Raw genomic sequence first — 14,359 nt, 5'->3', positions numbered from 1 at the left:
TATATATGCACGCACGCAGAGTTAATGAAGTAAACACATACACACATTCACGGTGTATAATCCAGGAACATCTGCTAAATGTTTGCTATAAACAATGTGTATCAGTTCTTTTTCTTCCCTCTGGTGGTTGCTTCCTAAATGAATAGGCATAAATGTTACACTACATTGACGGAAACTTTGAAGCTGATGCTTTTAATCTCATGAAGTAGATGCTTTTAATCTGGACGCCACAAAGCAGTTTTAGTATCATTCAACATCACTGTTGAATCAAAACATTAAAGAGCAAATGGAAAAAATTCAACATTTAATATATAGACCCCATTAGCTGACGCCTAGACGCCCAGCTAGTCGTCTTGGGGTCCAAAACAACATTTAATCAGACAATTTTATAACTTTACATAACGTATACAGAAAGGAAAGGAAAAAATACAACAATATATGCTTACAAAGCTAATTCCGAATTAAAAGGAGAAACAATACTATTCAAATTGAATAAAAACAATAGCAAACCAAGCAAATAGAGAAATACAGTATCTTGGAAATAAAGTTATGTATTACATGGCAACCATTAAGATAGCTCATTGACCACCTTTCACCACACAATCAAATGTGAACAGTAACAAACATTACACTGTGTTTTTGCTTGAACAGGCACCAAATAACTATTTTGTACATTTTACAGGTGGCCTGAGAGGTGCTTCCATCATTGACTCACTGGACACGCTATATATTATGGGACTGATGGAAGAATATAACGATGCTAAGGAATGGGTGCAAACCAGCCTGGACCTAAACTCGGTAAGAAAGTCATTATTCTCGTCTAGTTGGACAATTTCTGTTTTTATTATTTACTTTTAACTTTTTTAAATGTCAGTTAGCTCATGAGTAACCACTACATTAACATGATGAAGTTTCCAGCAGTGGCCTTGCGTGCTAAATGGATTTGAAGCAGTGCTATTGTGCTGTAACACCAACATTATGTCCACGAAGTTGGACAGTTTTCCAAAGCTCAGGACATTCCAGCAGGAATCAAAAGCTTCCTGTGTGGCCATTGGCCACGCTGTGTTACCGGCTGATGGGATTCTCTGCCTCTCTGAAAGGTCTCTGTAGGGCAGAAAATGTGATAAATAAAGGAAAGAAAGGAACGGAGGGGTTGAATGGATATTTTTTGGGATAAAGTGGCAAGAAAAAGGCCAGGGCACTTTCATTGAGCGAGTCTGTAATGTTGGGGTTGGGAACAGTTGTGATTTCATATTGGGATTGAGTGCAAATCAGGACATGTTTTTGTGTGGTTTGCTGCAGTCGAGTGCCCGTTTGTCGGTGGTTTTGTGAAAAAGAGTTCATTTATTGGCCACCTTGCGGTCACGTTCTCCACCAGTTGGAATAAAGTGTGGTTTAAGTAATAGAGTGTTATCACACAAAGCATACATACTTGTCTCTGTCATGACTGTCAACGTTGTACTTTAGGCGCTAGGAATGTAACGGTATGAAAGTTCAATCCCACGGTTACAGTGACCAAAATAATCCAGTTTTCGGTATTATCACTGTATTTTTAAAAGTGTGTTCAGTATGTTCAGAAAGAAAAAGTGTCAAAAAGTGAAACTGTGTTTATTATATAACAAAAATATAGACAATAGACTTATACATATATAAAAACTGGCAAGGCTACTAAAAAACTGTCCGGCTGTAGGGTGTCCGGTAAGAGATTTCTGACTTTGAGATCAAGGAAGATTTATTTACAACTCAAACATTAAGTCAACATAAACCTGAAGTCGTATTTGATGTGAAGTTGGATGTGGTTCTAAAATATAAGTAAATAATAATGCACATTAATAAGCATCTGGCTTACTATAAACATTATTTACCAAAACTAAGTGCGCCCATGTGGCAACTTCAGGAGACTCAGATGAAGCTGGGAACACGCGGTTTCCACACCGTGATAATCCACTGTGATAATAATGATATTTTGAATGAAAACGCTAATTATTATCATTAATATTTTTGCGGTGGTTCATCCTGGATGCTGGGCAATATTCACACCAATTCACTGCCTTTTATGATGCCTCTACTCTGATGAAATTCCCCTTAATTAGAATTTAAAAACACTTATTTATTTTGGGTTTATTGTTAAAAAAACATCCTGACTTTATTTGTGGCACACTGCGCATGATGTCCTCGAACAACCATTGTCTAGAAATGATCAGGCTACAGCAACAGTCGTGCATACATATTTATTCTACTGGGGAGCAGCCCCAGTATATAATCAGGGCTAAAACCCACTAATAGTGTGTTTATGATGTGCTTTTATCTTATGGTCTTCTGCAACATCCTAATCACCACAGTGTCCACAGAATCCACAGTGAATGTTAATTTCAACCACACATCGAAAGTAGCCCTTATTTTTCAGCTACTATGCTTAGACGCATGCACGCACACACACACACACACAAACACAAACACAAAAACACACACTTCCAAAGATACATATGCATAATGAGAGGCAGACGTGGAGAGAGTCATGTCACAAACATACAAACAAACACACACACACACACACACACACACACACAGTTTTCTGTCTCCCTGCAGCTGGCCTATCCCAGTGATTGCAGATGACTTCGAGAGGAGCTGTAGCTGCTGGCTGTGGCAGCCCTCACAGCCTGTGAGTGGAGACAGCCAGTAATGGCAGCCGCTGACAAACAGCCACACTGTCACCAATCATGAAGACAAGAAACACAGATTTACACTTCACACTGCACTTTGTCAGGGGTGTGATCTGCCACAATCTGTCAACCTCACTCCATCATGCCTTCAGCAGTGGTCTCTGGGGGTTCACATCCACCAGGCTGCTACTTTATCTCCTCTGGGACAATTAGACATAACTTATTAGTGACAATTTAGTAGTAGTAAAGGTGTCTATTTTCTGTCTTGAAAGACATGATCAGATGTCAACTTGTTTTAAGGACAACTTTTTTGGGAAGTTCTTGGGAGATTCTTTCACCTGCTCTGAAATAAATCAGTGAGTTTTAGAGAAATTCACGCATATTTGTTGACATTTATGAATTTGATATGCAAGCTTTTTTGGCATGCCAAATGGGTCATGATTGGTCTGTGTAAAATAAGGAGAAACTGAGAGAGATGTCGCGCGCGCGCGCGCGCGCACACACACACACACACACACACACACACACACACACACACACACACACACACACACACACACACACACACACACACACACACACACACACACACACACACACTAGAATCCGGATCGGCCCAAAATTCTTCTGTCCAAGCCCGGCCCGCGTCCGACAGAGGCGTGACCAAACTCGGCCCGAGCCCAACACAGTTCAAATCAATTTTTTTTTCTCATATTAATGACACACGAAGGCTCTGTTTTTGTGTGGAAAACCCGCTTTTACTGAGCAACTGTAGGAAATTCAGAAATGTCAACAGATGAACGCATCAGCGCACACAGGGCAAAAAGGGCACGTTAATATGCTGTTTAATTTAAAGTGTTCAATGTGTTAACCTTTTCTGTTTTCTTCCTTTCCGACTGTGGTCAGAAAACCAGGGTAGACTCGTTACCACCTCTCATTTATAAAACTGTGCCTAGGATCCTTACTAAAAGTGTAGATACGCCAAAAAAGCCCCCCAAAAAACTGATTTATTTAACCGTGTGCACGCACATCTGTAAGCAATGTTCCCTTTATAAATCACAAATTACACACAAGTGTGCGTTTGTGAATCAGCCTCTTATCCCGCCCTGTACACGCCCATTTTTAACCATAAATAGCACCTTGTGAATGCTGATAAGTACAGTATATCAATGACCCTGGCAGTTCTTTTGTGACGCCAAATCATGACAACTGGCGAAGAAAAAGCAAAAAACCTCTCAGACGCTCGGAATTGTTGAAAATCACATTTTAATTTCAGCCTGTTCTCGCACAGTAGAGGTAAACGTGACACAGGCATTATGGCACTCGGGGGCACCGTCGATAAATACCAGACCTACAGATATATGGTAAGATTTAACCTGAACTATATTATCTCCAAACAAATCTTAGTGATGAAGTTAGAGATTATAATATCTTTATAAAACACTTAGCTGTGACCAGCCGGTTTACCCCAGAGTTGCAAAGACCTGTATTTGGACCGGCATGGCACGGTCCTGGCACGTTGTCCTCTCTACTGGACCACATGCAGTTCATAGATCCAAGAGCGCAGTCATCGTCATGGTCCCTGAAGTCTTTTTCTCTCCTGATTCGTCCATTTGAGGTTAGTCCTCTTGCAGATCCAGCAGTGTCATTATGCAGCATTACGTACGGGGGGGGGGTTAGCGCAGTATTTTTGGTTACAGCAAAGTGTGATTGCATACCCTACCATTAGATAACGGCAGGACACAGTTTAAATAACTAAATGGCTGTGTTGTATAATCAAATGTCAAAGTCTGAAAATACAGCCGTTAAGCTCTCACACAATCGTTACACTTAATGTTCTCGTTATTATTCAAAATTGTAATACTGTTGGTGACGAAACCTACATGAAGAAAAGTGTGTTTTCTTTACACGTTTGTTTTCAAATTACATCTCTGGGTGGGGGATATAGATATATACGGTGAGACAGTGCCGATTAAATATTAATAACCAATTTGGATTTAAGATTTGAGTTGGATTTTACAAGGTGTTTATGGAACAATTATCACTCAGTACAAGTGCAAATAACACTGCTGGATTTATCTTCATGATAACGTAGATAATATAAAGTATACATTATCATACAGAGAGAAAAAACGTGTGTGAGGCATCAGTACTTTATTCCCACATTCACTTACTGCAGTCTGACATCAGTTCACCTCCTCACCATGTGCCTATCCAATTCCCATTGCCTCCAAAATGTACAGTACGTGCGCATGGGTCAGAGTTTGCGTGGAGGACTGCACATTCCCCCGTCAAGCTTGTTTTTATAATCACAACCTTCGTGTGGGAAGTGGCGTACGCACATTTTCACCCCGTTTTGTGCGTACCCCACGTTTATAAATGAGACGCCAGGTCAACCACAAAACAGGTTTTTATATTGTGTTAATCTTTTAGTTTACGTAATGCTTCTCACCACTACTGCTCCACAGAATCAGCCAACAATGTAAAAAATAATAGTTGTTCCAAAACCTTATGGTTGAGTTTATTGGTCAAATATTTTGTTATAAATCTGGTGAAATGTTTGTGCCACAGGTGTTTCCCCATTATCCAACTTCTTGTCATAAACAGTAAAATTTCTTAGTTTTATGTCTATCGTATAAAAAGGCACATACAGCAGCATAAGAAAAGAAGAGGTAGCGATACACGAGAATTGTGCAGCAGGTTTCAGTCTGTATTCTCCTACCAGGAGGCTCCAGCATCAGCAGCTGCTCCTTGCAATTAGTTTTCACAAAACTTGAATGAAACCAAACACAAACGCTGAATTCTTCATTTTTATTCAGATATCGACTAATGGGGTTAAGTACTGCAGGAGCAACACATTTTAAAATTCTCTGCCAAATGAACAAATTTCATTCTTTGAAATGCATCTTGACCATATGACTTTAGAACAAACAACAACCCCATGTTGCAGATCCCAACGAGCTGCTCGAAGCACATTCTGGTCCATTCTGGCAACAGAGCCAATTAAAAAGATTAAAGAAGCTCCAGAATGTTTCAGGCAGTGCTAGCTTTTGGCATATTTTTCCGCAAGCTGTTTTTGCACAAAGCTTGAAGAACTAGTTGGCAATGTCACAGTAAGTTAGCACTATAGGGGTTCTTAAGTCTGACATGTTATGTTGCTCTATTATGAGGTTCTTCTATCAACAGTTTGAACTGTGCTGTACAACATTTAAGTTGTGGTTAATTACTTGTCCTCTGGCTGGTCATCAGACGCTATCTTATTTAAAAAAAAAAAAAAAAAAGTGTAATGAAGAGTGATTAACGAGGTCTTTAATATTGGATTGTATAACCTCATGTCGCGTCCTAAACGTTATTACTCCTCTAGACGACTCCTCTTCCTTCCTTTCACTTTTTTTCAACTCTCTTTATAGTGGTTATTGTCAGGTCCAGCTCTCCTCTCCCATCATCTGGAGATTTATTAGATTAGGGTGAGATACAATGACATAATAGGAACAGATCTCTTTGATTATTTTACTCAATCCTTCTGTGTCTTAGGGCTTTCATCTACTTTCTTTCATTTACTTTCTTTCTTTTCCTCCATATAGGCATGGCCAGATCTCCTGTTATGGTGTTGTGATTGCTTTTGTTGATGGATATGGGTTCTGTGAAGGGTTGTTTTTGCACAGATCCAACCTCAGTATTTGTTCTCTACATTCATGTTATGGATGTTTTATTGGATTTGAAGAGGGGGAAAAATGGGTTTTAAATTATAACAGACAGTATAATAACATCCACTGAGGAAGGGGACAAAACACACATTACCTGAGTCATGAGACCTTTAAGATCACTGCCTCAATGGCAACACAAGGCACCGTTATTTTAACCCAAAACACTATGTTTGTATTATAGGCTGCCACTCTTAGACCTGTGGTCCTTCACTCATAGATGTAGAGATGCAACGGTAGTTATTAGCTACCAGCAAGGCTTATTGGTCAATCATTAAAAATATATGTATTGAGAAAGATAAGAAACATTGTCTTCTGTTCTGCAATGTTATTGGTCAATAATTGGCAGCTATTTTAACGTCATCTTATAAACAATGCCAAAAATAATCAACCAGTCTTTGTGCTTTTGACTGTTGCTTAAACAGTCAGTAGTAATTTAAAGTAATTTAAATTTTACAACTTTGGGAAATTGTGAATGACTTTTTAATTATTTTTTACTTCTACATTTTACATTTTAAGCATTTTATGGACCATATGTTAAATGTTTCAATCAAGAATCCAATTGGCAGATTTATCCTTTTTTTAAGATTTTTTGTTGTTGGCTTTTCCACCTTTATTTGATAGGAGAGCTAGGTGAGAAAGGGGAGATAAAGGGGGAAGACATGCAGGAAATCATCACAGCTTGGATTCGGACTTCTGCGTCGAGGCAAAAATCTCTTAGTAGTAGTCATCCCGGCCACAGCAGATTCATCCTTAAGGAAAATAGTTGTTAGTTGCTGTTTTTAATGGTTTTGCTGATGCTGTTTTGCTGAGTTTTTTTTTTTAATTGTATGAATGTATAATTTATGAGTTAAGTATTTTTCAACTTTAAGACACAAAATGGTTTAGGCTGTAGGCTACAGTACAGGTGCATCATAGGACTCAAAGGCTTTGTTCTTGTTACATTTTCTGTAGACAAAGTCTTATCATGTATTTTATGTAATTGTTAGTGTGCCATGTGATAATACCCTGCTGGCTGACTTTTGGCTGTCAACAACAACAAACAAAACATTAAGGCACATTAATAGTATTTCAGGTGTGTGTGTGTGTGTGTGTGTGTGTGTGTGTGTGTGTGTGTGTGTGTGTGTGTGTGTGTGTGTGTGTGTGTGTGTGTGTGTGTGTGTGTGTGTGTGTGTGTGTGTGTGTGTGTGTGTGTGTGTGTGTGTGTGTGTGTGTGTGTGTGTGTGTGTGTGTGTGTGTGTGTGTGTGTGTGTGTGTGTGCGTGCGTGCGTGATACGCACGCACGCAGTTTTTAGCCACACTAGCGATGTGGTGGTAGGTTGGTTCACTTTGGTTCAGGCTGAAATATGTCACCTTTTGGATGTTTGTCTTGACATTTTGTACGAATATTAATGATCTCCAGAGGATGCATCCTATTGTCTATATGCTGTATACTTTCCATCATCAGGTCAAAATTTGTCCCAGTACATGCTAAAATATTTACATTTCATCGACCTTAGCTATACATTGTATTTAGTGCTAATGCTAACATGTTTTGGACTTGTTAGCATTCGGCTCAAAGCACTACTGTGCCTAAGCACAGCCTCTACAACAGAACTGCTCGCATAGCAGTAGACTTTTTTGTTTGTTTTTCGCCTGTACTCATTTGGTGTTGTGGTCACTTGCTGTGAGCTTGACAGTGCTGAAATGTGATGAGAAACCCAGTGTGTGACAGGCTCTGTCAGTACCAGAATGAAGCAGAATATTGTAGTATTTTCTTGAAACTGTGCTGGAAGTTGTACATTGTCAGAAGCACATATCTCTGTGCAACATCTCGGAGCAGATAAATAATCCCTCAAATCTGTCTGTACAACACCTCTGTCAGCTTGAGATGTCTGTATGCAGTACATACAAAGCTTGAAGTCTCAATTTCATTACAAACAAATACATTTTGCAGCAAGATAAAGCATTACACATGAGCTAATGTGTATTTTTTATCAGTCCTGTTACAGTATAATCCAGATGTAATTGACTTGTTGGTAGAATGAACGCAGATACATTGTTGCTGCTGTTCATCCTCAAAAGAATGCTGGGCCCAGAGGCCTGAAAGAGTGTGAGCTGCTAGTTCAGATAGACAGTTTGCTCTCAGACTTCCACACAAGGCACACTCCTTTTACAGAGGAGTGAAAGTTTTGTGAGAGAGTAAACTTGGGAGGCAGAGGAACTTCATCAAACTGTCTCAGAGATTGCCGCCAGCTTCTACACAATACACTGTGTATGTATGTGTGTGTGTGTGTGTGTGTGTGTGTGTTACCATGACACACATGCATAACCTGCTGGAAATAGAGAGAAATGTATTGGTAACTATTTTTAGCATAATTGTTGAAGAAAAATATTGTTGACTGAGAGTTCAACTTTGCATGTGCCTCAGGCAAGGATATAGTGCATGTGTAGGTTCTCAACCTAAAATAATTTGAGCAGCCAAACAAATTCAAAATGTTGACTTATTTCCATGATACTTTTTAAAGCTTTTAAGGCCTAAACTCAGCGTCTAGCATACTTGTCCATATTTCGTATCTGAGATTTTAAATGAGTTTTGAATCAGTTGTTTATGACTTGTTTTTTAACTGTATGTTAACATTTGAGGACAACATAACGTGAAATCAGTTGGTAACAAAAACACCCGGAGTAAGGTTGTTTATTACTTCTGCACAGCGTCTTTTTGACCATCACTGTCCTCCTGTCTGCGCTAAATGAGACCCATCTCGCTCCTAGTCATGCAGGCGTTTGAAGAAAAACTGTGTCACTTTACAGTGCTGCGAGATGCTTCAGTGAATACGCCGTGCCCCGGAGCTGAGGTCAAGCTGAGCTGACATTCTGTCTCAGGATGTGTAGGGCAAAGGACATTTTGCATGGGTGGTTCATCATTACGGATATTTACCCGCACATTTTCATATAATAAATCCACTTTCTCCCTGTGGACTCTTTAGCCACAGGCAAGACATGTGAGATGATGAGGACAGAATTTGCATCTTTAAAAATGTTATTGAATGGCTTCAGATTTTGATGTGAAAATGCCTTGAGTATTGTTTGTTGACCTTGTGACTAAGATTTTTATTTAAAAAGCTATTAACTTGCAACACAAAAACTGATCAAATGTGCAACTTGGTTGTGCTATGGTAAAGTACTTGATGCTGACGTCGTAAATATTTTATATTACCAATTAATCAAATGACTGTGTTGGAAATGGAGTCACTCGTGGGGATGAATCTGCTGAGTATTACTGCCTGACTCTCCATTTCCCCTCAGCTCTACCGAGCATTTCATGACTTTCAGCTCATTGTTTTGGTTTTATGGCCTACTGTCTTGCTTTACTCTGGCTGCAGCAGGCAGCCGTTTTAAGCAGTGAAGCAGTGATCACCAAACATTCGTTCAACACACTGTAAAGATTTAACAGCTAACAAACCAGATATTTGTCTCAGGAGTTGAAGAGCAAAACAATCTATTTGAAGATCTTACCTGGTACTAAAGTATAGCGTCTAATGGGGGGAAAATACCTACAGAATTATAATAAAAATATTTAGTTCAGCACTTTTCATTTAAAAACCAGAAACAATGGGAACTTCCTAGATTCACCACAACAACCCTCTGTTAAGAAAAAAATATGAAACCATTGTGGAGCTCCATCCTGCATAAATCAGCAAAAATAATTGATGGTGAATACGCCATTTATACTCAAGTTTCCATCTATTACCAATGAAGTTATATGAAAACAAGAAAATTAGAACTTTTTTTTAATGTATAATTGATGCATTAATTAGCCCAGTTAATGACCTCATCTACATAACAGAGTGTTTCATATATCAACCTGAATACAGTGGAACATTAGGCAGCGCCGTAAGTGGCTCTTTTTTTTCTTGTCGGCAGTTTGGGAGCAAGCAGCCTCCAGTGCCACTCAGACAAAGTGAAGGATGTGGCTCAGTCAGCAAGGCCAGATACAGTGGGAGGCATATGATGAGAAACAGAGGCAGAAAGTTACACGCATAGTCAGGAAGAGGGAAGATGGACTGCAGCGGGGTGAATAATAATGGCAGAGTGAGAGCGTAGCAAAGTCCCACAGGAACCAAACATTATCATAGATGACTCAGTGGGGAGCTGCTGCATCCCCCAGGAGAGAGCAAAGACGTGCGTGTGTGTGTGTGCATGTGTGCGTGCATGTGTGCGTGTGCACATAGAGAGAGCATCAAAAGACGAATACTAGATCTGAAAGTAGACAGATGCAGATAGACAAATGTTCTGGGATTCAGAAGATGTGAGGGGAACATATGGAGGGATGATGGGCTGGGTTGTAATTCAGCTATAATTGATCACCCTTGCATATTTGGTTAATTATTTACCAGGCTGTTCGTTTACAATTTGATCCATTTAGTGGCGATGTTTTCATTCTCTCTTAGGTTTTATGATGTTTAAGGAAATGTCAGCCACTGATTAATTAGCAGATTTTAAAAGATAAGTGTTAACAAAGAAATAAAATGTAAATTGTGACTTGATGAGAGTCAAACCATTAGCCAATGGTTTATCCTAATGCTGAAAAATTTAATCAGGATTTATTGGTATGGAAAGGGAATAGGTGGTCACTGAAGCATCAATTGCCAGCTTGCAACAATGCATCATGGGAATGTAACAAAAGGGGAGCAGTCAAGTCAAAGAAAGATAACGTGATGTATTGCGACTGATAACCATTAACGTCTAATGTCTGTCAGTTAAAATACTATTTGAAAAGTCACTTTACATTTGAAATTACTGGCATGAATGAAGGCTTCAGAAAAAGAGACAAGACTCACTGATCTTTTGATTGTTCTGTAAAAAGGATCTTCTCACTGAAGCCAACATCAACTTTTTGTAATTCATTCAACTGGTTGAATAATTGATCTATTCTGACTAGGGTAAGTTGGAGGCTGGGGGTGTGGCCATAACCAACTGTCACTTTGCTGTTTTGAAAGTCTTGATGTCTCTCTCTCATGGGTGGCCCAATTCCTCTGGGCTGCAAAGCAGAAAAAAGGGAATCGGCCCATCTGAGCTTTCATTTTCTCAAAGGGAAAGCAGGATACCCAGGGCTCGGTTTACACCTATCACCATTTCTATCAACTGGGGGACCATAGGCAGGCTGGGGGGACTCATATTAATGTTAAAACTCAAAGGGAAATTTTCATCCCGTGGGACCTTTAACAGCAGTTTGTATAAAATTTTAAGCAATCTTGAAAATGCAAATATCCATAAACACAATGATGTAACCACACATTGTAGTTTTGTAGGCCAGTCTGTCACAAGATTTTTTTTTTTTTTAAATAATATAATCACCCACTCTTTATTGCTATCTTGATGTTACCCACCTTAATATTGAGCTGTGTGGGCTCATCATTTGTGAGGTCCCCCTTTTTTATTGGCACAAAGTTAAGAGCTCCCTTTCCGTTAGATAAAGCTGTTTAACATGCTCCAGAGGTTAGTGGTCATCAACACTAATTTTGGAGACTGCTCTCACAGCTTGGACACTGATCAAGACCATAATTACTATACTATGAAAAAAGAAAGAAAAAGCAGCCACTGCTTTCTGTCGTGAAAGTAGCTTGGTGGAGTCAAGCAGCCTTGGGGAAAGTCCTTTTAAGCAAAGGCAGCATCTTTGAGTTTGCAGCATGCTAAACTGACAGAGATTAGAGTAGCAAGATCTAATTGGTCCCTTTCATGATTTCTCCATGTTAATTAGCAACGTTACGTTAAATCACAGCCAGTAAGTGTGAATCACCAGCTCTGGTAGAAGAGGCAATCATCTGCTTAATTTTATCCTTGGCTCATCGGATCATTTTTTTCTGTCACATCAGTCTAATTTGGCTTTTGAAATGTGGTAGCCAGTCAAAACCTGGATCACTGTGATGCGGAGAGTCATCTGCCCAGTGACAATGATGCCTCTTTATTAGCAGTAATTTATTACATTAGCGTCTGAGCAGGACACACCACTGGGCTACAGTCTACTCAGTTTCTTGGCACACAGCAGCACGGCGGCCATGCCAATCAGGCTCATGTCCCATGCAAATCTGGGCTTGAGTCCGACGGCCATCTTTGCCGTGGCTGTTTAATACTCATCAACAGAGAACCCAGTATCAAATGCTGTCAGATTGCATGGTGCTGTTGAAGCAGAACTCCTACAAGATAGAAAAGCAACCAATGAGTCAGTACACTCATAACTCATCACTTAATTTATATTGTTTTCTGCATTGGCTCCTCTTGAAAAACAATTAACATTGTGTTAAACAAATAAAATGCAAAGTTTTCTTCTACTGTCATGCAAATTTTAAACACTTGAAGTATTCTTCAATGCAGTATCCAGTTACCTTACCTTGTAGCTTTAGACTCTTTGCGTTCAAGTGATCTACTTACTCTTTTGGAAATTATAACAAAGGGCGCTTTCACACTTGTAGTTCGGTTAATTTGGTCCGGACTGGATGGGATTTTTTAATTTAAAAAAACACTGGTTCAGCTCGTGTTTACTCTGACTTTACAAATGAACCAAGCGGAGTGAACATGGAGTTTATACAGACTGACAGGTAGCTAATTGATTTGACAATTGCGGTGATGTCGTCCTGCATCATTAGGACACATGAAGGGAAATCGAATGCCGGTGACTTGCAGCAGGTCATGCAGAACTTTAATACTTTTAATGTGTATATTTATGTTTTCTTGGGTCACAAGAGTTCACGAAGAAATAACTGATTATAAGCTGTTTGTCTTGTTTTTCTGCCTTCTACTGCGCCAGGCTCAAGTTTTTGTACAAGAGTTTCATCTTGGTGGCAGAGGTGGAAAGAGCTCCTGTGTTTACTCTGACAACTTTGTATAGTCTCCTAATGAGGTCCTCAGCTTGAGCACCGTGAAGAGACACAAGAAAAAAAGAGTAAAACAGGTGTTATTCACCATACTTGATTTCTTTGTCATGCTTGCTGCACCTTGCTTCAACCTGCCTCGAGGAGCTGCATCACAGTCGAGTTGAACTTTGCTGCAGCATTTAGTGTCTTAGTGGGAATTGATTACTTTTACAATTGCTTTTTTGGGATAGTTGTGAATTAAGGATTCACTTGATTTCCTTCTGATTAATCTGACATTTATTTGCTAGAAAATGTAATTCTATAAATGAAATGCATAAAAGCGAGATAACATCACCAGTCACATTCAGACTCATGAGGGAGAAACTACAAAGCAACAGCACAATGAATGAAACTTAATTATTCATGTTGACATTTCCCATAATTATCTTTGATTTGCTCAGCGTTGATAATTTTTTTAGTCAGATCAAAATTTTCCCATACAATATTGAAGAAGTTAATTCATCACTGAAATTGAAATTAAATGCATTTTAGGTTTTCCCTTTTTTCATAACTTAGAATTATAGATTTATTGAAAGGAAAAGGTTTTTACCCAGATGAGCCTTTCCTTAGTTTATTTAATTGAGATACAAATCTGAGCAGTTGCCCCATTAATACTGAAGCAGTGCGTTTGTTACATAAAAAATACATCTGATTCAAAATTTAAAAATCAACAAAAAAAACTTTAAAGAAAAAGTCTGCCTGTAGGCTTGTTTAATATCTAAATGCACTTTGTTTGATCGTCAGTGCACTGGTATGAATGGAAGTTTTATACAAAGCTTGCGGAGTGATTTATTCGGCCTGTATTATAAAGTAAAAGACTGATCAGTAAAACCTTTGTCAGCATTACTTGTCCTCCCTCACTATACCTCATGCCTGTCTTGTTGAGTGCCACTGTCCCCGGTGATAAATAGACACTCCATCCCTAATCACTGCCATCGTATTGCCATTACTGAATGGGCCACTCATTTCAGGGTTGGCAAGACAGCTCAGCTTGGCCGACTGGCCTGCCAGAGGCATCACCGCTTTGTCTCAAGAAATGTCACCAGTGTGCTGAATTCAGATATGGAGCCAGCACCTTGGTTGTACAACAGCCCTA

The 14,359-nt window shown here is 39.3% G+C and overlaps 1 protein-coding gene across 2 annotated transcripts in view; it reads left to right on the top strand.

Annotated features, from left to right (window-relative positions):
* LOC117945762 (mannosyl-oligosaccharide 1,2-alpha-mannosidase IA) overlaps nucleotides 1-14,359 on the top strand; it is a 182,289-nt gene that overhangs the window by 113,367 nt on the left and 54,563 nt on the right. For both annotated transcript variants that reach the window (XM_034873459.1, XM_034873460.1), the window contains exon 3: nucleotides 683-798. In XM_034873459.1, coding sequence (XP_034729350.1) covers nucleotides 683-798 — 116 coding nt within the window. The remainder of the gene's footprint in view (nucleotides 1-682; nucleotides 799-14,359) is intronic.

This window comes from Etheostoma cragini, chromosome 6 (genome assembly GCF_013103735.1).
Source record: "Etheostoma cragini isolate CJK2018 chromosome 6, CSU_Ecrag_1.0, whole genome shotgun sequence".
NCBI classification, from domain to species: Eukaryota; Metazoa; Chordata; class Actinopteri; order Perciformes; family Percidae; genus Etheostoma; species Etheostoma cragini.
This window is presented reverse-complemented; position numbering and strand designations above follow the sequence as displayed.